The sequence below is a fragment of the Anolis sagrei genome, chromosome 2 (genome assembly GCF_037176765.1).
Source record: "Anolis sagrei isolate rAnoSag1 chromosome 2, rAnoSag1.mat, whole genome shotgun sequence".
In the NCBI taxonomy this organism is placed as follows: Eukaryota; Metazoa; Chordata; class Lepidosauria; order Squamata; family Dactyloidae; genus Anolis; species Anolis sagrei.
This window is the reverse complement of record NC_090022.1, coordinates 173,664,741-173,692,554: the sequence shown is the minus strand read 5'-3', so window position 1 is coordinate 173,692,554 and position 27,814 is coordinate 173,664,741. Positions and strand designations below refer to the sequence as shown.

The 27,814-nt window shown below is 43.4% G+C and overlaps 1 protein-coding gene across 11 annotated transcripts in view; it reads right to left on the bottom strand.

Moving 5' to 3' along the window:
* Positions 1-294: 294 nt before the first annotated feature.
* Positions 295-27,814, bottom strand: part of HUWE1 (HECT, UBA and WWE domain containing E3 ubiquitin protein ligase 1) — a 158,633-nt gene continuing 131,113 nt past the window's right edge. For 10 of the 11 annotated variants that reach the window (XM_067464157.1, XM_060763275.2, XM_067464156.1 and 7 more), the window contains 18 exons: positions 27,093-27,633; positions 24,861-25,449; positions 23,599-23,717; positions 23,353-23,509; positions 21,813-21,945; positions 21,522-21,724; positions 21,155-21,282; positions 14,963-15,059; positions 13,686-13,841; positions 11,735-11,980; positions 10,300-10,417; positions 9,715-9,855; positions 8,020-8,307; positions 7,821-7,926; positions 6,087-6,204; positions 3,990-4,171; positions 3,500-3,690; positions 295-815 (listed from right to left, as the gene is read on the bottom strand). In XM_067464157.1, the coding sequence (XP_067320258.1) occupies positions 713-815; positions 3,500-3,690; positions 3,990-4,171; positions 6,087-6,204; positions 7,821-7,926; positions 8,020-8,307; positions 9,715-9,855; positions 10,300-10,417; positions 11,735-11,980; positions 13,686-13,841; positions 14,963-15,059; positions 21,155-21,282; positions 21,522-21,724; positions 21,813-21,945; positions 23,353-23,509; positions 23,599-23,717; positions 24,861-25,449; positions 27,093-27,633 (3,616 nt within the window). In that variant the 3' untranslated portion in view covers positions 295-712. The remainder of the gene's footprint in view (positions 816-3,499; positions 3,691-3,989; positions 4,172-6,086; positions 6,205-7,820; positions 7,927-8,019; positions 8,308-9,714; positions 9,856-10,299; positions 10,418-11,734; positions 11,981-13,685; positions 13,842-14,962; positions 15,060-21,154; positions 21,283-21,521; positions 21,725-21,812; positions 21,946-23,352; positions 23,510-23,598; positions 23,718-24,860; positions 25,450-27,092; positions 27,634-27,814) is intronic. The other variant, XM_067464163.1, reaches the window with a different exon arrangement.

The window sequence follows — 27,814 nt, the reverse complement described above, 5'->3', positions numbered from 1 at the left end:
TCAGACACAGCCCCGAGCTATTCCTTCTCTCACATATTTGTGCTCCAAAGATCAGTTACAGCTGAATTGGGTGGCTCAGGATGCTCAGGACACTCGTAATGAAATCTCCTCCTCAAATCAAGAGAAACGAACCCTTCCCACACTGGATGCACACACATTTTTTGCAGTTTTTGTTCAAAAGCTACACATGTACAGTGCTCTTTGTTTGGTATTCCCCTGAAGATTTTCTTCTCAAAACCCTGTGGGCTTTTCCATGCCCACTCCGCTTCCCAAAATCAATACAGGCACAAGGCATTCTTATCAAGAGTGCGCTTTTATTTTTTATTTTTTTTCCTTTTTTGGAATTTTTTTAAACCTTAGGTTCCTTTCCAGCAGCAAATGGGTGCCAAGGAAAGAGACCAACAAAAGAATCCAAACGCTCCCTCCCGCCGCCTCAACACATTCCAAGCACAAATTAAGAAATGCAAACTAAACCAAAAAATATATATATATTTATATATATAATTTGTCTTTTTCTCTCCGGGTTGCACCCTGGCCCCGCCTCCGAAGATGGCTGATTGGCTGGGGGTCTCTGGCTCTCTTCAGTAAGGGGGCAGCAGGGCACACACACACACACAGGTGGTTGGAAAAGAGGAGGAGCATCGCTCGGTTCCACTCCCGCCCGTTGCTCCCCAAGTCTGACAGTAGAAAAATATGGCAGCTGGAGCCACCCTTACGCCAGGCCAAAGCCCTCCGAGCACTCCTGGATGGCCAGTAGCAGCATGTGACGCAATTTCTCATAGCTTTCATAGGCAGGGAGGTCCAGCTGGTTGAAACTGGAGAAAGAAAGCAGAAAATATATCAAAGGGGAGGACACTGAGCAGCAGACCAACTAACTCAATTTCAAAGGACATTGTCTCTTTGCCATTTCCATCCAATTCCTAGGCCTCCAGTCCAAAAAAACAGTTCAGAGTCAGCAAGAAAACAGTCCAGAGTCAACGTCAGGGAGTACCTCGAAATTGTAAGCCAGTCCAAGTCAATACCAGAAAGGTCGTAGTTCAAAAAGCACTCCAAACAGAAGCTCGCAAGCTGAATTTTCTCAAGCTGCTGCTAAAGCGGCGGATCAAGAGAACTGAGGGCCTAGCCCCACCCACAGTCTATATATACTCGGGGGGACTGGGTGGGGCAAAAAATGTCTGTTTTGTCTTTCCAGAAGATTCCAAACCTGGTCTGCGCAGGAGCAGGAATAACCATATGTGCAATTCAATGTTGACCACGACAGGGAAACAAGGATTACCCCTTGGAGCAGATGGTGTTATCTCTCTCTATGTGTGCCAAGCACTTGCCCCAAATGACGGACACCCCATTCTACCCTAATCTGGAATTTGGATCAGTAAAATGGAAGCCTTGAATCTTGACAACTTTCTTTTAAGTAATTATATCCTAATTCACAAATATGAATTTATGCAGTATAGACCCCTTTTCAATGGAGTCAAAATGCAGTTTCACTTACCTATGCTCCAAAGAATATTTATCTTGGAAGTGTTTGTGGATGTCTCTAGATGTGGCATGGGCAAACTTTGGAACTCCAGGTGTTTTGAACTTTAGCTCCCACAATTCCTAACAGCTGGTAAATTGCCTGGGATTTCTGGGAGCTGATGTCCAAAATACCTGGAGGGATGAAGTTTACCCATGCCTGCTCAAGATCTTCCAGTGCAATTCTATGGTATTTTCTGACCCAAGCATACCATAAAATCACAGTTGAAGGACCTAAAAAGGCTCATACATGGAAGTGCTTGTGGGCCTCTCTAGGTTCTCCAATGCTATTCTATGGTATGCTTCTGGCCCAAGTATAATCAAAATACTAAATTCCCTATTATCTATAGCAGTGTTTCTCAACCTGGAGGGGTCGTGAGGGGGTGTCAGAGGGGTTACTAAAGACCACCAGAAAACATAGTATTTTCTGTTGGTTATGGAGGTTCTGTGTGGGAAGTTTGGTCCAATTCAATCGTTGTTGGGGTTCAGAATGCTCTTTGATTGTAGGTGAACTATAAATCCCAGCAATTACAACTTCCAAATGTCAAGGTCTATTTTCCCCAAACTCCACCAGTGTTTACATTTGGGCATATTAAGAATTCATGCCAAATTTGGTCCAGATCATCATTGTTTGAGTCCACAGTGCTCTCTTGATGTAGGTGAACTACAACTCCCAAACTCATGGTCAATGCCCACCAAACCCTTCCAGTATTTTCTGTTGGTCATGGGAGTTCTGTGCCAAGTTTGATTAAATTGGTGGAGTTCAGAATGCGCTTTGTAGATGAACTATAAATTCCAGCAACTACAACTCCCACAGGACAAAATCAATACCCTCCCCCAATCCCACCAGTATTCAAATTTGTGCCAAATTTGGTCCAGTGAACAAAAATACATCCTGCATATCAGATATTTACATTACGCTTCATAACAGCAGCAAAATGACAGTTATGAAGTAGCAATGAACAACTAACATGAGGAAGCGTATTAAGGGGTATTAAGGGGTTGTGGCGTTAGGAAGGTTGAGAACCACTGATCTATAGTTTCAGGTATCCAGGGAATGTTTGTCTTGGAATGTATCCTCTGCATATATGAGGGTCATACTGTACATTCCTCCCTTTCCTCCACTGAAATAAACTAATGTTTTTTTCAGTCTCCTTATAGAAATCCCAAACAGGCCTCCACTTAGGGACTGAAATTGCTCAGTGAAATGAGTCCATCTGCTAGTTCACCCATGAAATTAGGTAGTATGGTTCGAAAGCCAAGAAGACGGAAAATAAAGCCAGCCTTCAAAAGAACTGCCTGGAGCCCCCAGTTGCGCAGTGGGTTAAACCCCTATGCCGGCAGGACTGAAAACTGACAGGTTATAGTTTCGAATCTGGAGAGAGTGCGGATGAGCTCCCTCTGTCAGCTCCAGCTCCTCATGCAGGGACATGAGAGAAGCCTCCCACAAGGATGGTTAAACATCAAAACATCCAGGCGTCCCTTGGGTAACGTCCTTACAGACGGCCAATTCTCTCACACCAGAAGCGACCTGCAGTTTCTCAAGTTACTCCTGACATATTCACACAAAAAAAGAACTGCTGGTGCTTGGTTAAACACTGCTTAGACCTGGATTTATAGTAATGTTTGTCTATTTAAATCAGGGGTCCTAAAACTAAGGCCCGGGGGCCGGATATGGCCCTCCAAGGTCATTTACCTGGCCCTCACTCAGGGTCAACCTAAGTCTGAAACGACTTCAATACATACAACAACAACAACAATCCATCTCATTACCCAAATGCAGAAATTCATTCATTTTTTTTCAAATTACAATCCGTCCCTCCAACAGTTTGAGGGACTGTGACCTGGCCCTCTGCTTAAAAAGTTTGTGGACCCCTGATTTAAATTATCACTTAATTTGCAGAGAGTAGTCTGGGTGCCTACATTCAAGAAATAACTAAGCACAAATGTCTGAATATATCAAACATATCCAGGTGTCCCTTACCACGTGTGAGCAGAAGGCAGCCTGTCTGTTGAACGGTCATCTCTGTGGATCTGGAATTTCTGGATACCATTCATGCCCTCCAGGGCAGCAAAGCCCTGCAAGGGCACTTTGGATGTGCCCGTGACAAACTGCAGGAACTTCGCTCTGTCTGCCTGATCAAAAGAGCGCAAAGCCCGCCAAAACCACTGGATCTGTGAAGAAGCACAAGAAAGAATGGAACTTAAGAGTTCAAAGTGGTGGCTTTCTTTCAGACAGCATGGAAAGCCTGGAGATCTCTGGAAGTTGATAACACTCTTCTCTCCCAAATCCCCTTTTGAGTGAAATAGGTGGCAAATGATATGTAGCTTTCATACATTTGGGAGTCATGAACAAACTCAATTTATCAATTTCCCAAAGAATAATGAAGTTGGGAGTAGCCCATTCTCTTTTGCAATTCTTAAGAAATTGAGAGTGCCAGAAAAAAAAATCTAGAATGCATGGAAAGTCTAACCTGTATAGAGTTTGCCTGATACTTGTGATACTCTGTGTTGGATTTCAGGTCATCTATGTCGATGGTGGGTAAGCCTGAAATCAGCAGCTCTAGCTCTTGCTCTGTGAAGATGGAGATGAGGCGCTTGGGGATGATCTCATAGAAGCCCTCCAGGAAGGCAGCCAGCTGCTTGCGGATTGCTCCTGCCAGAGGAAAACAGAGATTGTTACTAGGAGTGAAGAAGGGAAAAAGTTCTGAATAACCTGTGGCTCAAGTAAGAACTCAGTTGAGGCAGCATTTCCGTTTCCCTCTGCAAGTGTGTATATATTTTTAAAAGTCACAATTTCTCACATATGGGCTGGCTTGTTTTAAAAAAGGAAATGAGAAATCATAGAAGAAGGAGGAGGAGGAGGAGGAGGAGGAGGAGGAGGAGGGGAGGAGGAGGAGCAGGAAGAAGAAGAAGAAGGAGAAGGAGGAGGAGGAGGAGGAAGGAGGAGGAGGAGGAAGAGGAGGAGGAAGAAGAAGGAGGAGGAGGAGGAAGAAGAAGAAGGAAGAGGAGGAGGAGAAGGAGGAGGAGGAAGAAGAAGAAGGAGGAGGAGGAAGAAAAAGGAGGAGGAGGAGGAGGAAGAAGAAGAAGGAGGAGGAGGAGGAGGAGGAAGAAGAAGTACTACTACTACTACTACTACATTATTTTTCTACCCCGCCTCCATCTCCCCAAGGGGACTTGGGGTGGCTTACATGGGGCCAAGCCCAGGCAACATACAGATTAAAAGCAAAAACAACAGTAAATTACAAATTAAAATAGCAAAAACATCATAACAGTAATAAACAAGTATCAATCAACAGCAAACCAATTTTGGAGGGGGGAAGGAGGCCACCATACAAATTGATTAAAGAGTAAATACTTCAATAAGGTGGATAGGGACATATAATGGCACAGGGGATGTCATGGAAAAAGAGCAATTAAACAGGATCACGATTAACTCATATAACTTACATATATGAGTAATGATGTAATATAGGAATTCAGGTTAAATAGTGAAAATAGATCATGGTACAATAGTTTGTCATAGGGGTCATCAGTCGAAGGCACAACGAAACATCCACGTCTTTAATTCCTTACGGAATGTGGCTAGGGAGGGTGCCTGCCTAATCTCCCTAGGGAGGGAGTTCCAGAGACGGGGGGGCCACCACCGAGAATGCCTTCTCCCTCGTCCCCACCAATCAAGCCTGAGACGGGGGCGGGAGCGAGAGAAGAGCATCCCCGGAAGATCTTAAGGATCATTTGGGTTTGTAGGGGAGGAGGTGTCACGCAGATAGGCAGGTCCTGAACTGTTTAGAGCTTTGTAGGTAATAACTTGCCCCTTGAATTGGGACCAGAAACCCATCGGCAACCAGTGGAGCTGTTTAAACAGGAGGGTTAACCACTCCCTGTAATTTGCTCCAGTTAACAATCTGGCCGCCGACCTTTGCACCAGCTATAGTTTCCGAACTGTCTTCAAGGGCTGCCCTACGTAGAGTGCATTACAGTAGTCATATGGCTAACTTTTGACTCTGACCTTGTTTGTGACTTCCTTCCTCATAATGAATATAATAACAACAATAAAGAAATGCTATTTAAGGATGCATTTATGTTTGTTTTCCACATTATAGCTGCACAGTATGTTTAGCATCTGCTAGTTCTGAGACCTGCTTGAAATTTGCATTAATATTCTCAAATGTAGTCGCAGGTAGATGCGACTACATTTGAAAAAAATGATTAGTGTGTGAAAAATGATTAGTGTGTGTGAGAAGATGTCCAGGTGAAACAGATATTAGATCAATCTATTGTCGAAGACTTTCATGGCCAGAATCACTGGGTTGTTGTAGGTTTTTTCGGGCTATATGGCCATGGTCCAGAGGCATTCTCTCCTGACTTTTCGCCTGTATCTATGGCAAGCATCCTCACTACCTCTGAGGATGCTTGCCATAGATGCAGGCGAAACGTTAGGAGAGAATGCCTCTAGACCATGGCCATATATCCCGAAAAAACCTACAACCCAGAGATTAGATCATGTTTCCTCCACAATTTTCCCATGATCTGCCCTCTCCCTACAGATGAATTCTGCGGCAACGCACCTGTCATTCTCATCTGACACACCAAGTGCACATATTCCTTCTTGTTCTCCTCAGTGACAAGGATGTTAGCTCCATTGGGCTTAAGGTCACGAACCTCACACACACCAAATTCTTGAACCTGTTTGGGTGGCAGGAGGAGACAGAAAAGCAATGATCAACCAGAAAGCAGATGGGGGGACTGGAATTACTTTGCCCAATCTAAAAAAGGTTTACATCCAGTTTGACTCAGTACTGGCTTTCCATAATAATAATAATAATAATAATAATAATAATAATAATAATAATAATACTTTATTTACACCCGCCACCATCTTCCCAAGGGACTCCCCAAGCAATAAACAAAAACAATACAATTAGTATAAATCACATATAAACAATAACACACAAAGATTTAAAAACCTATGGTCGGGCCAAATGTAATGGTTTAAAAGTTAATGAACAAGTACAAATTAATGTGGTACTTGTTCAACTCCATAAATTCTTCCTCAGCTTCCATTTACTATCAGATAATTGTACAATAAATCTTGGGAGCAGCTGAAAAAAACCTCTGTAAAAGAAAGAGGAACCACTATAGGCTTATCTTGGCACCACCATTCCTTTATGCATAAGAGATTAACTGTTTTGAAACTAATGACCAAATGCCATCCTTTTTGCAAAACTCTCCACACAATTCCTAATACGTAGAAGCAATATCTCCAGTCCTGTGACTTTCCGTCACACGCTATTTATTTATTTATTTTATTTTATTTATTTCACAGTTTTGTATACCGAGCTTCTCAACCTCGTTGAGGGACTCAGCCCGGTTTACAGCCATAAAAACATATACATTCATTAAAATATCATATATCACAATTACAAAAACTTTAAAATAACACTATGTCTAAAACTACTGTGGTCAGTCGTCCTATTAAGATGGATCTACATCAACTTCCATCCAGGGTCCTATGGTGTTCTCTCATTCCTCGAAGGCCTGACTCCACAGCCATGTCTTCACCCGTTTCCTAAATGTTAGGATGGATGGGGCGGTTCTGGCCTCCAGAGGGAGAGAGTTCCAGAGTCGCGGGGCCACCACCGAGAAGGCCCTGTCCCTCGTCCCCACCAGGCGCGCTTGCGAGGCCGGTGGGACCGAGAGCAGGGCCTCTCCAGATGATCTTAGTAATCTTGATGGTTCGTAGGGGAGAACCATTTGAAAACACAAAACTTTATAAAGTTCAACAGAAAACACTGTGCCTACTCCTAATAGTAAGCTAACCTAAAGAGCAAGAGATTCCTAAGCTGCTGCAATAGCGGCGGATAAGAAGAACTGAGGCAGTCGCCCCGCCCACCAGCTACTTATACTCACAAGGGAAGAGTGGGCGGGGCTAACCGCCAGAAAAGTTTTCAAATCTATCTAGAAGGTTCCGAAGCTGTCTGCTCAGGCGCAGAAACTACCATATGTGTGATTCACAGTTGACCACGATGGGAAACTATATAAAGTTCAACAGAAAACACTGTGCCTACTCCTGACCAAAATTTGCATCTTTCAACTATCAATCCTGTCGGACTAGTATGTCTGATACTTCTCGATACAAAATTTGAGTGTACTCAAATGTATCAGCCATTATCTCCATCTAAGTCCACATATCCCACTTCCTGAGTCTGCAGATCTCTCTTTGTCTCTTCCTCCTTAAGTTCTAATAGCCTTAAACATCCAAAGATGTGAAGTCTTCTCAACAGATGGGGATGGAAAATTACCTCAGTGCTGAAGGTGAGGTCATAGCCCAGAGTGGAAACATCATTCTCTAGGAGATAGACCAGTCCCTGGTAGAAGTGATAATCCTCACTCTCCATATCTGTGTACCTGTGGAGTTGAAGGACAAGAAGAGGTCCCATGTACTTTCAAAAAGCACAATGATATGTTCAGCAAGGACCCTAAAGTAAATGGATGACTGACCTGACTGACTTGCCTAGGATATGCTTGTAGAAGGAGCGGGTGAAGTAGCACTCTAGCAACCGGTTGTCATACACCGCCTTAGCCACAATGCGCCCAACGAATTTGAAGTAGCTGAGGTGGTTGGGGTTACAGTGAGAAGAAGGATTGATGGTGTAGGTGACTCGATCGCCAGGCGATGTGCGGAAGAGTGCATACATGGGGTTAAACATCTCCCGGGAGATGATCATATACCACTCACGCAGGAGGCCACCAGCATCCTGGCCTTCTTCCCCTTCAAACACGATATATCTGATAAAACAAAGTGCGTACAAATGTTAAGAAAATGCCAAAAAATGATGGTTTTGCAGTCAGCAAGCACCTAGTATTTGGAGATTACATACCTCCTCGGCAGTTCCAACTTCCAATATGGCCAAAGGCTCAGACGTGGTTCTCTTCTAATGATCTGAGGTAAAAAGGGCTCAGTCTACAGCAGGGCTGAAAGCTGTGGTTCTAACGCACTTGGCGTGTGTGTGTGTGTGTGTGAGTGAAGGAGGAACATATAGAGACACATAGCGCACCCATTCGGGCCAATCAACTTCCCCGGATACTGGACGGGGAAGTTGATTGACTCGAATGGGTGCACTATGTTCTCTTGTCTATGGGCTTGCCTTTCCCTTCTGTGCCTTGGAGAGACATATGTTCCTCCTTCACTCACACACACACATTTATTAAAAAAGGAGGTAGCGCTTATTTTGAGAGCGAACTGGCCTGAGAGTCGTTGGGAGTCCGTAATCTGTTCGCGGGAAGGAGAAGGCAGTTTAGTCGGTGAGTGGTCTGGGTCAAAAACATGGTCAGTCCGCAAGAAAGAGAATAAGAAAGTCGCTAAGGCTAGAGAGGTTCCAAAGGCTGCTGATGCGCCGGAAAAAGGAACTAAGCCGAGGCTCCTGCCTTGGGCATTTATAGTCTTGGGGAGAGTGGGCGTGGCGCCCGCCAAAATGTTTCTAATACAAGATCCTAGAAGGTTCCGAACAGCTGCGCATGCGCAGAAAGTAAACCCATTATGTGCGTCTTTCACAGACTCCACGAAGAGGAAACGCCATTACTGGCCTGATATGTAGCGTAGTGCAGGCGAAAACCAAACCAGTAACACAGTTTAATAATAATATAATAATAATAATAATAATAATAATAATAATAATAAAAAACTAGTCAAAGATCACAGAGAGAGAGGTTCCATAAATGCTGCATAAGCGGCGGATGAAAAGAACTGAGGCGGTGGCGCTGCCCACCTGCTACTTAAACTCGCAAGGGGAGGGTGGCGGGGCCAACCACCAAAGTTTTTCAAATCTATCTAGAACAGTGGTTCTCAACCTGGAGTTCCCTGATGTTTTTGGCCTTCAACTCCCAGAAATCCTAACAGCTGGTAAACTGGCTGGGATTTCTGGGAGTTGTAGGCCAAAAACATCTGGGGACCCCAGGTTGAGAACCACTGATCTAGAAGGTTCCGAAGCTGTCTGCTCAGGCGCAGAAACTACCAAACTACCAGAAACTACAGTTGACCATGATGGAAAATTGAAAATGAACAATGTACAAAAAAGGGATACCAAGGACAAAGATCAGAAGATGGTCTAAGGTTCCTTAGTAAAGATAGCTCATAAACTGGTGCATATGAGAAAAGTCCAGTTTCAACAACATGAAAGAGAACAAATTGCTCACAATCTATTTTTCATTTCTTCAGGTGACTTGCGATGCAATTCCCGATAAGAGTCTTCAAAGACATGATCCCGACGCACATGCACAGCCATGTCTTCTTTTCTCAGCCCCTCATCCAGTCTTTCCAATTCTTGCCGGAAGTATCTGGGAAAGAAGAGTAAGCATACAGTCACCACCTCTGACATGCAGAGTTATGACTATAGGGCACCATGAATAGAGAAGTTCCAAGGAGATAAACTGAGGATAAATAGTTTGGGAGCTCCAAGCATTACAAATGTGATCAGCTGTTTTGCTGGGTGGGGGACAGACAAGACCTTTACTTTTAAGTCACTCCTGGGGAAGGAGAATAATTGTAAAAAAGCAGAACAAAACTGAACCAGTTCATTCCACCAAGTCACTTCCATTCCTGCTCCTGACTGTCCGCCCCCCTCCCCGCCCTTTTATCACTGTGGAAACAGAACAAAGACACAACAAATGCCTGGGTAGTGAGTATAATATAAATAAAAACAACAGAGCCTCCTTCTACTTTTCTTTCAGAAGAGAGAACAGAAGAAATTGGAAAACTAGTACTGATACATGGAAACCTACTTTCGTTTAACATCAAAGTCCAGCACACGAATGTAATCAACGAGGACAGCAAAGGGACCATCAGCCAGATGGGTGGTGGACTGACGCAAGATCTGGTTCAGCACAGTGCGGTGTGTCTCTACAAGACAAAAAAACCAACAAGTGTTGTTTCTGTTGTGGGATCCTGACTTACACTGCCTTATATTGTTATGTATTCACATGCTTTATATAATTATGATGTTGTTTATTTATGTAATTATGATGTTGTTGTTTATTTCGGTTTATTGTAATTGTTGTTTGGGCTTGGCCTCATGTAAGTCGCTCCGAGTCCCCATTAGGGAGATGGTGGCAGGCTATAAATAAAGATTATTATTATTATTATTATTATTATTATTATTATTATTATTATTATTCCTGGTGTGCTGCAGATTTTCCACCTTCCCAAATTTCTTTCCCAAGTAGATTGTCCACCTAAAAACCCAAGCTAACCCCATACATTACCAGCTGGTCTGCTATCTGTATCTTATTCACTAAGAGTTAAAAGCAGTGGCTCTCAACCTGTGGATCCCCAGATGTATCCCCAGAGGTATTTGAAAGGATCGATCAATAATGTGTTTGAGCTGATGCCTTTTGACATGTGTGTTATGTCGGTCTATAGTGACAGCAGTTTTGCTGATGTAGAAAATCACAAATCTGTGAGTGGTTTTGTGATTAAGTTAGGAGATTGTCTATTGAATTGGAAGTCTAGGAAACAAGCGGTTATTTGTTTGTCAACTTCTGAGGCTGAGTTTGCCAGTTTGACAGACACATGTAAGGAGATGTTGTGGGTCAAGAAGTTGGTTGAAGACGTTGGTATTAGGTTAGAAGATAAAGTTCAAGTTTTTGTAGATTCACAAACGTGTATAGAATTAGCAAAGATGGAGTGTCTGAAAGCTAGGTCTAGATATGTTGGTGTTAGGCATGCGTATGTAAGAGAGTTAGTTAGTGAAGGTGAAGTGTGTCTAAACTATGTAAGAAGTGAGGAAAATTTTGCAGATGTGTTGACGAAAGCTTTAGGTGAAGAAAAGTTTCTAAGGTTTTCAGATATGTTGAGTTTAGTCAGTGCATGAGGAGGGGTGTCAGGTTTTACAATGTATTGTAATGTAATATAGCTGAGTCATGCACTGCTAACAGGCTTCTATTGGAAATGCTGGGTCATGCATTAACTGTATATAGAACTTCATTTGGGGAATGTGTTCTGGCCTAGTCCAGGTGATTGTGAATGATGTAATCCTGGGTCTGAGTTATGTTAATGAGTTGGGAACCAATCAGAGATTTGAAAACCACTGGCAGGCTTCTAATCTCATCCAAAAACAGGCATTTAGCTGCCCTTCTGAGACAAGACAGTCAAGTTCTCCCAATGGGAAGTTCTTATGAAGCAATTTATCTCAATTCCCTGAACACTGCTTGAGCATACCTGCAAAGCGGAGAAATTTCTGAGTGTCCGGGGGAAGGCTGGAAGAGATGTGCATAGAGGAGGGCTCCCGGGAGAAAAAAGGGTCAAGGGAAGAGGGTGTTGCAGGCGTCAGGGGGGCAGGCGAAAGAGGTGGAGGCTCATCCTTGATGTGAGCCAGTTGGCTCTCCCGTGTGTCACGCACTGGTGGTTTGCTTTCCCGCTCGGTGGCATGGACCAGAAAGAAGGCTTCCACTGCTGGCTGCAACACTGTTGGGAAGAAGAAGTGGTGAGGCTTGAAATAGGCAGGGAGGACCGAAGCAGTCTGACAGCCACTTTCAAACATTTGAACGGAATGCCATGTAGATGATGAAGCAAGTGTGCATTTTGCTGCTCCAGTAAGTAGAGCATGAATAACGGAGCTGAATTAGAACAAAAGGGATTCCCCTTAAATATTAGAAAGAATGTATTGCCGAAGACTTTCATGGCCGGAATCACTGGATTGTTGTAGGTTTTTTTCAGGCTATATGGCCATGTTCTAGAGGCATTCTCTCCTGACGTTTCACCTGCATCTATGGCAAGCATCCTCAGAGATTGTGAGGTCTGTTGGAACTAGGAAAATTGGTTTATATATCTGTGGAATGACCAGGGTGGGACAAAGAACTCTTGTCTGTTAGAGTTAGGTGTGAATGTTTCAACTGGCCACCTTGATTAGCATTTGATGGCCTGGCAGTGCCTGGGGCAATCTTCTGTTGAGAGATGATTAAATGTCCTTGATTGTTTCCTCTCTGTTGTTTTGCTGTTGTAATTTTACAATTTTTTTTAATACTGGTAGCCAGATTTTGTTCATTTTATTTATTTATTTATTTAGAGTTTTTATATACTGGTCTTCTCACCTCCAGCGAGGGACTCAGGCCGGTTTACAATGAGGAATTCATACACAATAGTTTAAAAACATCACATCGAATAATGCACTAATATAAACACATTAAAGTACTATCATAAAGTACTATCTAAATAAAGTACTATCATAAAGTACTATCCATGCTTGTGGATTTCCAACCTGGAAACAGCATATTATTTGAGAACACAGAAATGCTGGACCACTCTCACAACCACCATGTCAGACTACACAGGGAAGCCATTGAAATCCACAAGCATGTGGACAATTTCAACAGAAAGGAGGAAGCCATGAAAATGAACACAATCTGGCTACCAGTATTAAAATAACTCTAAAATTACAACAGCAAAACAACAGAGAGGAAACAATCAAGGACATCTAATCACCTCTCAACAAAAGATTGCCCCAGGCACTGCCAAAACATCAGAGAAACAATCAAGGACATCTAATCACCTCTCAACAAAAGATTGCCCCAGGTACTGCCAAAACAAGAAAGAGGAAATAATCAAGGACATCTAATCAACTCTCAACAAAAGATTGCCCCAGGCACTGCTAAAACAATAGAGAGGGGGGGGGGGGGGGAAATCAAGAACATCTAATCACCTCTCAACAAAAGATTGCCCCCAAGCACTGCCAGGCAATCAAATGCTAATCAAGGTGGCCAGTTGAAACATTCACACCTAGCTCAGTTCTTTGTCCCACCCTGGTTATTCCAGATATATATAAAAACCCATTTTCCTAGTTCCAACAGACCTCACTACCTCTGAGGATGCTTGCCATAGATGCAGTCGAAACGTCAGGAGAGAATGCTTCTAGAACATGGCCATATAGCCTGAAAAAACCTACAACAACCATTAGAAAGAACTTTGCAAATGAAAGAGCTGTTGGATAGTGGAGCAGATGGCCTTGTGGTGAGGTGGACTCTCCATCTTTGTAGATCTTTAAACAAAAGACATCTTTCAGAGTACTTCAGTTCTGTACGCCTGGGGGTTGGACTAGATTGCATTTGTGGTCCCTTCCAACAATAACATTCCATGATTCTGTTCTGTTCCCAAAGCAGGTCAGAAACCTTACCAAGAACAGCATGCTGGTCATGGGACTCTTCCAGTTCCTTCAGGCACTCTCCCAGCATGTCCCACAGTTCATCCAGACTGAGCTGCTCACTGAGCAAAGGCAAATCAGGAGGCCGTTCTTCTTTCTCCTTCTCACCCTGTTGGGATCCTTCTGACACTGTAAGAAGAAGGAGACTCAGCCCACAGAGATCCTGAACTAAAGTACACATTTGCTTGTCCTCTGAGCAGTTTAATCTCAATCACAGATGATGTCGTGGTGTCAATATCACAAAGACAGCCTATCCACATACAACACTTTCAATACTTTAGAACAGTGTTTCTCAACCTTCCTAATGCCGTGACCCCTTAATACCGTTCCTCATGTTGTGGTGACCCCCAAGAATAACATTATTTTCGTTGTTCCTTCATAACTGTCATTTTGCTACTGTTATGAATTGTAATGTAAATATCTGATGTGCAGGATGTATTTTCATTCACTGGACCAAATTTGGCACAAATACCCAATACACCCAAGTTTGAATACTGGTAGGGTTGTGGGGGAGGGGGAATTGATTTCTGTCATTTGGGAGTTGTAGTTCCTGGGATTTATAGTTCACCTACAATCAAAGAGCATTCTGAACTCCACCAACAATAGAAGTGAACCAAACCACACAGAACTCCCATGACCAACAGAAAATACTGGAAGGGTTTGGTGGGCTGTGTCCCTTGGTTTTGGAGTTGTAGTTCACCTACCTCCAGAGAGGACTGTGGACTCAAACAATGATGGATCTGGAGCAAACTCTACACAAATACTCAATATGCCCAAATGTGAACACTGGTGGAGTTTGGGGAAAATAGATTCTTGACATTTGGGAGTTGTAGTTGCTGAGATTTGACCTTGAGTCTTGGAGTTGTAGTTCACCTACATCCAGAGAACACTGTGGACTCAAACAATGATGGATCTGGACCAAACTTGGCACACAGACCGAACATGGGCAACTGTGAACACTGGTGGAGTTTGGGGAAAATAGACTTTACATTTGGGAGTTGTAGTTGCTGGGATTTATAGTTCACATACAATCAAAGAGCATTCTGAACCCCACCAATGATAGAATTGGGCCAAACTTCTCATACAGAACCCCCATGAGCAACAGAAAATACTGTATTTTCCGATGGTCTTTGGTGACCCCTCGGACACCCCCCTCTCAACCCCCCCAGGGGTCCCGACCCCCAGGTTGAGAAACACTGCTTTAGAAGTTGCTCTCTCCCCTCCCCTACCCTCAAAACGAAGAGACTAACCAACTGATTGAGTGTCTTGCGTGTTGGGTGATGGCTGATCCACATCCATAGGAGACTCATCTCTTCGCACGGAGCCCTCTGCCTGGTTGGACTCCGACTGAACAGAAGAGAGACTTATTAGTGAGGGCTGCCACCTCCCATGAGCATTTCAATACTGGGAAATCAACCCAATGGCTCCCCAGAAGGAAAGTAGAAAATGGACCCAACAGAACTACGGTATATACATGGTAGCCCTGCCTCTGGACCCCATCTTCTACAGAGACAAAACAAGGTTAAACATGCTGCCACACCATAGCTAACATTTGCAGAACGGGAACAAACTGAATGACAGAGTAACAGGGCAGAAGAAAGAAAGCTAGCAGAAAAGCATGGCATGCATGAATCTAAAAAGGCTGGGCATTTACAGCCAGGAGCTATGTGAAATACATGCATTGGAGTGGGAAACGTTATTGGAAAGCAAAGTACAGAAAGAAGAGAATTGAGAAATTGTCATCAGGGACCTTCCTGCAGGGGACAACTCATATTTCACAAAGTTCGCCAGAATGACCGCGGCCCACAACTACTGAACACAGCATTGGTTCTATACAATCTGTAGTCTAGGCTGATTGACAGCTATGTTGATGGGTCCTAGTCCCATTTATTCCAGAGCAGTTGTCTCTCAAATGTATCTGGGCTATGTGGATTTGTAAATCATGTGATGTTGATTTGTAAATCATGTGGTAGGATTTCTGTGCCCAAGAAACTGGTCCTGCTCCACAGGCCCTTTGGAAGGGAGGGGGTATAGAATAACAGAATACACGCTGGATCCACAAGGGGAATGAGTTAGACCAGGAGTCTTCAAACTTTTTAAACAGAGGGCCAGATCACAGTCCCTCAAACTTTTGGAGAGCCAGATTACAATTTGAAAAAAAAAACCCCATGAATTAATTCCTATGCATACTACACATATCTTATTTGTAGTGCAAAAACCACTTTAAAACAATACAATAACTAAAATGAAGAAGAATTTGAACAAATATAAACTTGGGTTGTTGTAGGTTTTTTCGGGCTATATGGCCATGGTCTAGAGGCATTCTCTCCTGACGTTTCGCCTGCATCTATGGCAAGCATCCTCAGAGGTACGAGATCTGTTGGAACTAGGAAAAGGGGTTTATATATCTGTGGAAGGACCAGGGTGGGACAAAGGACTCTTGTCTGCTGGAGCTAGGAGTGAATGTTTCAACTGACCACCTTGATTAGCATATAATGTCTTGACATTGCCTAGAGCAAACTTTTGTTGAGAGGTGACTAGATGTCCTTGTTTGTTTCCTCTCTGTTGTTGTGCTGTTCTAATTTTAGAGTTTTTAAAATACTGGTAGCCAGATTTTGTTCATTTTCAGGGTTTCCTCCTTTCTGTTGAAATTGTCCACATGCTTGTGGATTTCAATGGCTTCCCTGTGTAGTCTGACATGGTGGTTGTGAGAGTGGTCCAGCATTTCTGTGTTCTCAAATAAAATGCTGTGTCCAGGTTGGTTCATCAGGTGCTCTGCTATGGCTGATTTCTCTGGTTGAAGCAGTCTGCAGTGCTTTTCATGTTCCTTGATTCGTTTTTGGGCAATGCTGCGTTTGGTGGTCCCTATGTAGACTTGTCCACAGCTGCATGGTATACAGTAGACTCCTGCAGAAGTGAGAGGATCCCTCTTGTCCTTTGCTGAACGTACCACCAAGAAAATCCAACAAATGCTACGTTCAGCAAAGGACAAGAGGCATCCTGGCCATATAGCCCGAAAAAACCTACAACAACCCAGTGATTCCGGCCATGAAAGCTTTCGACAATAAATATAAACTTATTAGTATTTCAATGGGAAGTGTGAGCTTGCTTTTGCCTGATGAGATAGGATTGTTGTTGGGTGCTTACAAGTCATTTCAGACTTAGGTTGACTCTGAGTGAGGGCCGGGTAAATTACCTTGGAGGGCCATATCTGGCCCTCGGGCCTTAGTTTGAGGACCCCTGAGTTAGACATTAGCTCACTCAGAGCCAAAGCAAGCTAGCTCTCCAATTCAAGTAGCTTTAAGCTGGAAAAAATAGAATCATAGAATCATAGAATCAAAGAATTGAAAGAGACCTCATGGGCCATCCAGTCCAACCCCCTGCCAAGAAGCAGGAATATTGCATTCAAATCACCCCTGACAAATGGCCATCTAGCCTCTGCTTAAAAGCTTCCAAAGAAGGAGCCTCCACCACACTCCGGGGCAGAGAGTTCCACTGCTGAACGGCTCTCACAGGCAGAAGGGAGACAGATCGGAGCCATGGTTACAGTGACAGACTGTAAAACCAGGTATTTAGTTTAACAACTATCTCTGTCTACTAGTAGTGGGCAACTCTTCTATGAGAGTTGATTTTTTTCCAACAGCATTCAAAAGAATTTAACAGTAGCCACAGATTGTCTGAAGCATAATGATAAAGCTCAGATATTAACAGCCGTGCCTATGGCAAAATTCCCTGGTATTTCCTTTCAATTTCTCCCCAATACTATAATCAAAATTGTAATTTAAAAAAATTCTCCCAAATAGAACCATCAGAAAGCGGATCTTTGAAAACCTGCAACATTATTCTGGTCACAGTCAGAGTTTGATTCCCCTGTCGACTAAAATAACTATTTTGGAGTTATCTTTTTTCCATCCCTGCCAGATTAGCTTGTTCTCAGCATAGCTTTATTTTATTTGGTTTTGAGATATCTTCTTATTGTTCCTTATTTCCATCCACTATTCAAAGATATCTCAAAACCAAAGAAGTAATCAGTATTTTATACACAGGTGTCCAGGCCATTCAGAGGCTTAACACACCAATTTTAATAAAATAAAATAAAAAGCAAGAAAATTAATTAAATGTTGGGACAGTGACTAGAATAATATGAAAGAAAAAAACCAAAAAATGGTGTGTGCATGAGTGACAATACCAAAGAGCACAGAGGGTACTAGCAAATATTCATATCTCTCAGATCAGTAAAATTTTGTAAAATAAAAATTTGTACAGACTATGGATGCCCAGTAAAAGGGAAAGGAACAGCCAGGGAGTACATACAAGCCAGATACAAACAGAAAGCCCTGTCCAATACTTTCTGTGTGAAATTAGACCTTTTAATCCCTCCACCCAAATATACAGGGTGAGGCAGCATAACTTCCTTTTAAAAAAATGCGCGGCATTCAGTCGGTTGAAGATGTAGCGGAGCACTAGTGGTCTCGTTCGAGAGGCGGGAGCATAAAGTTTTGTCCTGACACAGTTCAGTCGCCATCATGCGTTGGAACAGTGAGGAGCGTGCTTTTGCCGTTGAGGCCTACTTTTCGAGCGGATTTGGAGTGGCCGGCCCGCTCTCCAGATTTGGCCCCTTGTGCTTTTTTTCTATGGGGATTTTTGAAATCCCGTGTTTATGTGAACCGTCCAAGGACCCTACAAGATTTGAAGACTAACATCCAGGAAGAAATTGCCAACATAACGCCTGCTATGCTGTCAAGAGTCACGACAAACGCCAGAAATCAGTTTACTCAGTGTATGGAGAATGGAGAATGGGGGACGTCACCTACCTAATTTGATCTTCAAAACTACATAAAACAAAACTTTAGGTATGCGCCTACATTATAAAAAAATAAAACAAAAATTTCTGATTCATACAATGGGTTTTATTAAGTTTTGAAAAAGGAAGTTATGCTGCCTCACCCTGTAGAAATACCTGCCCCTGCAATTTTCCTTTAATTCCCTCTCAAGAAAAGATTTCATGATTACCATATATATTCATGTATAAGTTGATTTTTAAAAAAACAAAAAAACAACCCCCTGATCCTGTTTTTACACCCACAGATAAATATAAGAGCTCTGTCCATGACAATGCAGTGGTATCACTAGCGGCAGGGGTCAGTGGGGGATAGAAACCAAAATGACTTCCACTGCTGCAACCTCCAGAATCCCCTAACCTGCATGGGACATAATGGTGTCACCCCCATGGACTTTCTCCCATGCCACAATCTCTGCTACGCCTGTGGACTGCTCAGAGAAAGGAGGGGGTGGTTTATTCACCAGTAAGCAAGTGGAAGCTCGCTCTCCCCTGATTCTCTTCGTTCATCTGGAGAGGCCCTGCTCACAATCCCACCTCCATCGCAAGTGCGATTGGTGGTGACGAGGGATAGGGCCTTCTCGGTGGTGGCCCCTCGACTCTGGAACTTGCTCCCCAAGGACATTAGACATGCCCCAACTCTGACAGTCTTTAAGAGGAGCCTGAAAACGTGGTTGTTCCAGTGTGCCTTTCCAGAATAAGGAACCCTAAGCAACATGTCCCTAATCGCACTTTACTAATGATCTAGGATTGTCTGCTTGTTCCATTTCTCTCCAAATACCCATCCTAGTTACATGTCACCTTGTCATGCCCAGTATTTTAAAATTTTAATTATTACATTTGGCGCTGCCATAGGTTTTTAATGTGTCATGGTGTTTACTGTTATTGTTTATTGCTTTGTTTATGAGTTATTTATTGTCTGTATTGCTGTGTTGTTTTTATTGATGTATTTGGGCTCGGCCTCTTGTAAGCCGCACCGAGTCCTCTGGGAGATGGTAGCGGGGTATAAATAAAGGTTTATTATTATTATTATTATTATTCCTTGCGTTTGCTCAGGCTGACTTTCCTCTGATCTGTTGAAGCTGCTGTGAGCGCTGCTGACAGCGCTTCCTTGACTGGCAACCCTCTGCGCTACAGTGATACTGTAGGGCTGTTATGCAGCTGCCATAGGAGGTGGGATTCTGCTGCCAGCCCTCAGGTCTATCAGGATTATCTTGTGTGGTACAGGAATCCACAAACTTTTTAAACAGGGCCAGGTCACAGTCCCTCAAACTGTTGGAGGGCCGGATTATAATTTGAAAAAACATGAATTAATTCTTATACATACTGCAATATCTTATTCGCAGTGAAAACAAAACCACTTTAAAACAATACAATAATTAAAATGAAGAACAATTTGGACAAATATAAACTTATTAGTATTTCAATGGGAAGTGTGGGCCTGCTTTTGGCTGATGAGATAGGATTGTTGTTGTTATGTGCTTTCAAGTCATTTGAGACTTAGGTTGACCCTGAGCAAGGGCTGGGTAAATGACCTTGGAGGGCTGCATCCGGCCCCCGGGCCTTAGTTTGAGGACCCCTGTTGTATGGAATGAGGTCTGTGTGGGAGACACCAACACTGCCTGAATGAGAAAATGGAGGATGCAGTAGCACTTTGGTGCTTCCCCTTCAAAGAAGCACCAAGAATAGAGAAGTTGATCCTTCTTTTAGGTTCTCCCGGGATAGACTAAACTCTTGCCTTTTGCCACTCTATGCAGAGAAGAGGTGGTTAGTTTTTTTTTTTTTGTAAGTTAAGATTGTATTTTAAGTTGTTCCAGTGTGCCTTCCCAGAATAAGGAAACTCCAAACATTTTGTCCCCAGCGCACTTTATCAGAGATTCAGGATATCTGCAAACCCATCCCACTCCAAACACCTACCCTTTTCTCCTGGTCATGCCCAGTACTTTTTAATTTTAATTATTACATTTGGCCCTACCATAGTTTTTAATTGCGTCATTGTGTGTTGTTAATGTTATTGCTTTGTTTTTTATTTATTTTGCTGTATTGTTGTTGTTGTTTATTGTTGTATTTGGGCTCGGCCTCTTGTAAGCCGCACCGAGTCCTTCGGGAGATGGTAGCGGGGTACAAATAAAGGTTTATTATTATTATATTATTATTTTACCAAAAAAATGTCTCTGAGTGTCAAAAGGCCTTTTTGAGTGGCTGAACAGGAAAACGGTGATGGCCATGGCAGTTGCCAGTGCTTGTATTAATGGGCAAAATTTGGATTTTATATGGCCCATTATGCAGAGAAGGGAAATTGTTTTAGCACTTTCTCCTCTCCATCATGTGATTGTTGGCTTATCCAAATCCATAACTTTGGACCCCAAACCTACTTTCGACCTATGTTCGAGGTACACTTATACATGAGTACATACAGTAAGAGCCAAAAGCAATCAGGAGCTGAATTCATCCCACCACCACCACCACCACACCACAAAGAGGCTCTGATGACAAGGTATAAAAAGAGAAGAGATGGAAAAGGAAATGTAAAAGAATGAAAAAAGGGTAATTCAAATAAACAAAATGAGTGGCCTACAAGCGCCACAGGCACCATGCTAACCGTTGTTGCTTGCTGCTGCCTCCGGGCCCTCTGACCCTCACGTACCATTTGTATAATGGCGTCAGCCTCAGCCTCCAGCTGCCGAACAGCGGCCTGGATGCTGCTAACTGAGCCCAGACCGGAAGTACCTGCACAAAGAGCGGGGGGAGGGGGAGGATGAAAACTGTGCATTCAAGCTCAACTTTTCAGACATGCCACTCACTTTTTCCATCCCCTGCTTGAACTCCTTATATATGTGGAGGGTCCTCAGGACCTCTGTCAAGACTTCTGCAGGAAAGTACTGCAGTTGCCTGGCTCAGTTTCTCACCTCCCACCCCCACTGCCCACAAGAGACAGCACACAGACCTTCCTGTCCTGGTCGACATACCTAGCCTGCCTGTCTGTTTTGCCTTTTTGTTGGCACGGCGTGTGTCATCCCGCAGCTGAATGATAACCTGCAGCACCCTCAAGAAAAACTTCTGCGTGGAGGTCTTAGAGGTCAGCATGGACATCGAGGGTAGCTGCAGCTCCCGGCCACCCAGAGGGCGCTTCTGCGAGGCTACAATCACTACGTTCTCAGCTATGTCAAACCTGCCAAAATAAAGGAACCAAGAAGGAGGGATTGATCAGATGAGGCCACCCAGAACAAGGAATTCAGACTCTCTTGAAGGAAACTCACCTGCTTTGCATCTTGCCTTTCAATTTGGTGGTTTGAGGTTGCTCCTCAGGTAGCCCATCAGGTGAAAGGGACTCACATTGGGCCCGGCGCTGCTGCTCCAAGTTATATTCTCGCAATTCTGCCAAGAGGGTACCTAGACAGATACAGATAAGAGTCAAGATTAATCATGAAGGAAAATTCCTGTTACATGCTTCTATTTTTTAACCAAAAACAAAAAAAGATTATAGCAGGCAAATGAACCAGAACCAAATTAAAGATTGAGAATAAAATAAAAATGTTGGGGGCGGCGCTGAAATCGGCACCTCCATTATTTGTTCCTGCTGTTATTTCCACATCTCGATAAGGTAGGTGGTGTTGTTGAAGCCTCTATTGTTTGATCCATAGCTTGATCTCGAGGGTAGAGATCGGTGGACATTTGAGGGGTCGACCCCTGGCCCTTATTCATTTTTTTCTGGAGGAAGCATGTTATTTCCTCTGCTGAGGAGGCTACGTTATGTATTGTCAAAGGCTTTCATGGCTGGAATCACTGAGTTGTTGTAGGTTTTTTTGGGCTGTATGGCCATGGTCTAGAGGCATTCTCTCCTGACATTTCGCCTGCATCTAAGGCAAGCACCCTCAGAGGTAGTGAGGTCTGCTGGAACTAGGAAAAGGGGTTTATATATATCTATGCTAATCAAGGTGGTCAGTTGAAACATTCACACCTAGCTCCAGCAGACAAGAGTCCTTTGTCTCACCCTAGTCATTCCACAGATATATAAACCCCTTTTTCCTAGTTCCAGCAGACCTCATTACCTCTGAGGATGCTTGCCATAGATGCAGGCGAAACGTCAGGAGAGAATTGCTCTTTTATTTTAATTTATGCTCGCAATTTGAGACTATTAGAGAGATGTTTAGATTAAATTTAAAGTTGTTTAACGAGGTCTGCTTGTAGCGGCGGATTAGAAGAACTGAGTAGCAGCCCCTTCCACGGGCTGTTTATACTGAGAGGGGAGTGGGCGGGGCTGCTCTAACGGTCAAAATGGTCTCGAGAATTTCCGATGCTGCCTGCAGAAGCGCAGGAATTAACCATATGTGCAATTCACAGCTGACCACGAGGGGAAATTCTATGAAATAAAATACCAGGGCATACAAACTAAGAGGTGAAAGGGAAATTCAAAAGATTTTTCCTAATCAGAGCAGTCAGAAACACCATCTCATGTAACCTAGATTGCTTGCATGAACCAACACAGATGACATGAGATTTAAAGCAGAGGGAAGGATAGTTTAAAAAAAAGAAATGACCCAAATTTTATTGGGCAGAGGTTTTTCACCTGTGCACTTCAAAGAGTACAACAACTAGGGGAAAAAAACCGACTTTAATTTATTTCCTGTCACTCAAAAGATATTTTTCTAATGAAAATTATTTTTATGTCAGATTATTCTTCCAATTCCTAGCTATAATGTCAGGCTTCAATCTTTTTCATTCACTGGAATTGCTTGGCAAAACAGGCATGAAATGACAATTTAAATGGGGCACATTTTTGTCCCCTGTTCTTCTTACCTATCTGTTTGCAAAGTGTATAGCCCAGCTGCCGGGCCCCGTTAAGCAGGAGCTTGAGTACAGTGTCACGCGTGGTTGGGTCACCTCGTGATAGCTGCAAGAGGACATTGGCAGCATCCTCCAGGCCTTCTTCAGAGCAGGAGTGAGACGTCAACACCTGGCACAGAAAAGAGAAATGTAACTTTTTCTGACAAGAGGAAGATTTAATCCCTCTCCTTCCTCCTCCACTCAGTTGTACCAGCTTACCTCCACCGAAAGCTGTAGCTGGTTCTCTGTTAGGCCTGAGGCTGCCATTTTGCTTTCAGTCCCACCTCCGCCTCCCACTTCACTCGCCTTGGCTGGTGATTTGCTGTTTTTTACAAGTGCTGCAGAGAAGTGACAAGAGTCAAGCTAGCACACTCTTAAGATCTGAAGATCAATCCATAGGCCATCCGCTGGAGAAAACGTCTCATTTTCAAGCTCCAAAACTATACTGAGCTATTATGTACTATACTACTACTATAGGCAATTACTTGTGGCTGAGTATGATTGTCTCCCATGGGTAGAGTCTTGGTGGTGGCTCCATAAATGACTGTGGAGATCAATTCTGGATCCACATGGTCTATCATATTATTATTATTATTATTATTATTATTATTATTATTATTAACTTTATTTGTACCCCGCTAGCATCTCCCGAAGGACTCGATGCGGCTTACAAAGGCCAAGGCCACAATAAAACATAATGGGGACATAGGTTTCCAGGTGGAAGGCGGTTTACTGAGCACAGATCTATCACTTCTACTCAGCAGCCTTAGCAGTGTCAATGCAAAAACCACTTGAACAGAAGTACTGTCTTATCTACACACTCTCCTGGGTTTCCACATCAGTTATTATCTCTCAATATACAGCATTATTCAGGAAAAGAAACATATCTCAGGATATACCATCTGGTACAGAATTCCTCTTGGGAAATTCAGATTTTTATTCTGTTTAAACTCCTTACGTTTTTATCCCTTAAGACTCTAATATGCTTAAGAGTTTGTGGCAATGTAACTGAAGTCTTCAAGACCAGAGATGGTGGAGAAGCTGGGAGTTACCTTTCAGTACCCTTACTTCTCATGGAGCCACGAAGTTACTGTAAACTAGTGGTCCTCAAACTATGGCCCAGGGGGCGGATACGGCCCTACAAGGTCATTTACCCAGCCCCGCTCAGGGGGCAACCTAAGTCTGAAACGACTTGAAAGCACACAACAACATCAACAATCCTATCTCATCAGCCAAAAGCAGACCCATATTTCCCATTGAAATACTAATACGTTTATATTTGTTAAAATTGTTCTTCATTTTAATTATTGTATTGCTTTTCAGTGTTTTTTGATCTACAAATTCATTCATGTTTTTTTCAAATTATAATCCGGCCCTCCAACAGTTTGAGGGACTGTGACCTGGCCCTCTGTTTAAAAAGTTTGAGGACCCCTGCTGTAAACAATGTATGCCCCCCCCCCCCCAATAAACAGACAACTTACTGGACACAGTGGTGGGGACAGTAGATGTGGCTGTTACGGTGGTAGCTCCGGAGGTGGCGAATGAAGCAGCAGTGGCAGCTGCAGTTGCAGCAGCCACAGCTGCTGCCGCTGCCAATGCAGGGGAGGGCGCAGGTGCCGGGGTGGTGGTTGCAGCAGCCGCGGCAGCAGCAGCTGCAACAGCAGCAGCAGCCTGGTTGGCTGCCCCCTCTGCCGCTGATTTGTTGTCAGGCAGAGCAATGGAGATGAGAGACAACAGGCGCAGTAGCTTCTCTGTCAGCAGGGAGCTCCGTCTGATCACGGGATGGGACAGCATGTTCATTAGCTGGCCCAGAGGAGAGGCCTCCAGGCTGTAGGGGGAGCTCTCCCCTTCAGCGCCAGAGCTCACAGGCACAGATTTGATGGAGTTCTTGCCCTTGCGGCTTACGTTCATATTATCCAGTTTGACTAACAAGTCCCAAAAGTCAGTGGAGATGCCACTAGTGCCTGTCTGACCTGGGCAAGGGCTGCCCGACTGCTTTGTTCCACGCTCCCGTTCACTTTCGCAGTTGGTCTCTTTGGTCCGCTGCTGTGTGAAGTGACTAGGGAAAACCTAGGGGAAGACATGGGAGGAAAAAAATAGACAAGACTTTCAATTCTAGAGGACTCACTGGCTTGAGCCAAGATTAAGTGACATGATCTCATCAACACTTATCCCTTCTCACTCTGTCTGATAGTCCTCCAAACACACACCAAACTGCTAGAACAAAGGGGAGCATCAGGGGAGATAATTCTGTTTTCTAATTTTGTCAATACCTTAACAGAACCAAGAATAGAAAACCCATCCAGAAATGCTAAAATATATAAAAGTTCTGCTCTTTTCAATTTCTTAATGTTTCTGCTCATGTTCTGATATTATTTTGAATTCATTTTGTGCCATAGTTGCCATTCATTGCCTTGGTCATTCTGGAAGATAAGCAGGATTTAAATCTAATAGATTTATAACAAGTACACACATGCACATGAACATGTCTACATTCCGCCTCGTAGTTTAAGATCTGCCAGGGAGGCCCTGCTCTCGGTCCCACCAACTTCGCAAACGCGGCTGGTGGGGACGAGGGAACCCCCCCACCTGTGGAATTCGCTCCCCAGCAAAATTAGATCAGCGCCCTCCATCCTTTCTTTCAGAAAAAAAACTGAAGATGTGGTTGTGGAATCAGGCTTTTGGCTAATGGATATAACGGCACCTGAACAGTGAATTTGACCAGACAACAATTGTTATAATGGAAATATTTTTATGATTAATAATTAATGTTGTTTTAATGTGTTGTATGGTATGATTTTATTCTGCTTTTATAATTATAAGTATTGCAGCATAAAATCGCTGCCATTGTGAGCTGCTCTGAGTCCCCCTGCAGGGGTGAGAAGAGCGGGGTAAAAATGATGTAAATAAATCAATAATGTCATTTAGCTGCTCACTTGTTAACAGATTGCTAGCTCTTCCTAATTGTAAGGTAAGGTAAAGGTAGTCCCCTGACATTAAGTCCAGTCATGTCTGACTCTGGGGTGTGGTGCTCATCTCCATTTCTAAGCCAAAGAGCCAGCGTTGTCCGTAGACACCTCCAAGGTCATGTGGCTGGCATGACTGCATGGAGCGCCGTTACCTTCCCGCCAGAGCGGTATCTATTGATTGTCATTTTAATTATGCCATTCTATACAATGGGACATGAGCATCCACTGATTTTGATATCAACAGGGTTGTGTGTGTGTCCTCTAACTACACCTCCACTGACCCCAATTTTAATCTGTATTGTTTTAAGGTATGTTTTTAGACAGCTTTAGTTTCATTATTGACAGAAATGCAGAATATAAATGAATAAAACAATATGCAGTAATTGTAATTAACTATCAAAAATACTAAGTCTTTCTTTAACATAAACAAACATAATTTCTTCAAGCTTTTCTCAGAAATAATAATAATAATAATAACAATAAACTTTATTTATACACCACCCCCATCTCCCCAAAGGGACTCGGAGTGGCTTACATGAGGCCAAGCCCAACAGCACATCAGTAAAAACAACAAAGCAATAAGCAAATAAAACAATACGATTAATATAACTTACATATAAACAGTAACACACTACAATCACATAGTTCAACCAGACTTTGAGTGGCATTAGGGAAAATGTAGAACTATGGCTGTCACACCATCCATCAAGTAAAAGTATTACCCCAGATAATTATTATCATCACCTTGGCAAGTTGGATGAGTGTGTCAAGTACGTGGCGGCAGACCACAGGAGCAGCTTGTGGATGTATATGAACAGTGGAACCGGCAGCAGCATGTTTTTCCGTATGTTTACGTCCTCCTGCCCGCTGGATCTGGAAGATGTTGGTTCTACAACCAAGAGCAGCATCCATAGACACAGAAAGCCAAGAAAGCTGTCCTGAGCTTTTTGATTCCATTTTGTGCAGAAGGTCAAGTGGCCGGCTGTCCGGGGCGCAGGCTTTGGCTACTCTTTTGCCTTTGTCATCTGTTGCAGCAGCTCCCTTAGGAGTCTCTACGCATAGTTCACTCTCACTGCTGCGCTGCAGGATGGACAGGAGGCTCCGAATCACCCAACTGCGAGTCTGTGCGTGGTAGCATAGGTTCCGCAGCACCCGATGCAGCCGACTTGTGTTCAGCTTTGGCTCATCCACAAAGAGAAGCACCAGCAGGCAGGACAAGGCCTCGTGATCCAGCAAAAGGCGCCCACGGAGACGCAGCAGACTGTCTACGTTGCTGCCCGATGGTCTAGGAAGAAACAAGAATGTAATCAAAACACAGTCTATACAGTATTCCAAAAATGGATTTACGTTCGGCACCCAAAGGGAACACCTTATCAGAACCAGTGGCTCATTTACCTCTGGAAATCCATATTTCATAGAATGACAGAATAATATTTAACAATGTTACTACTTAGATAATGATGGAA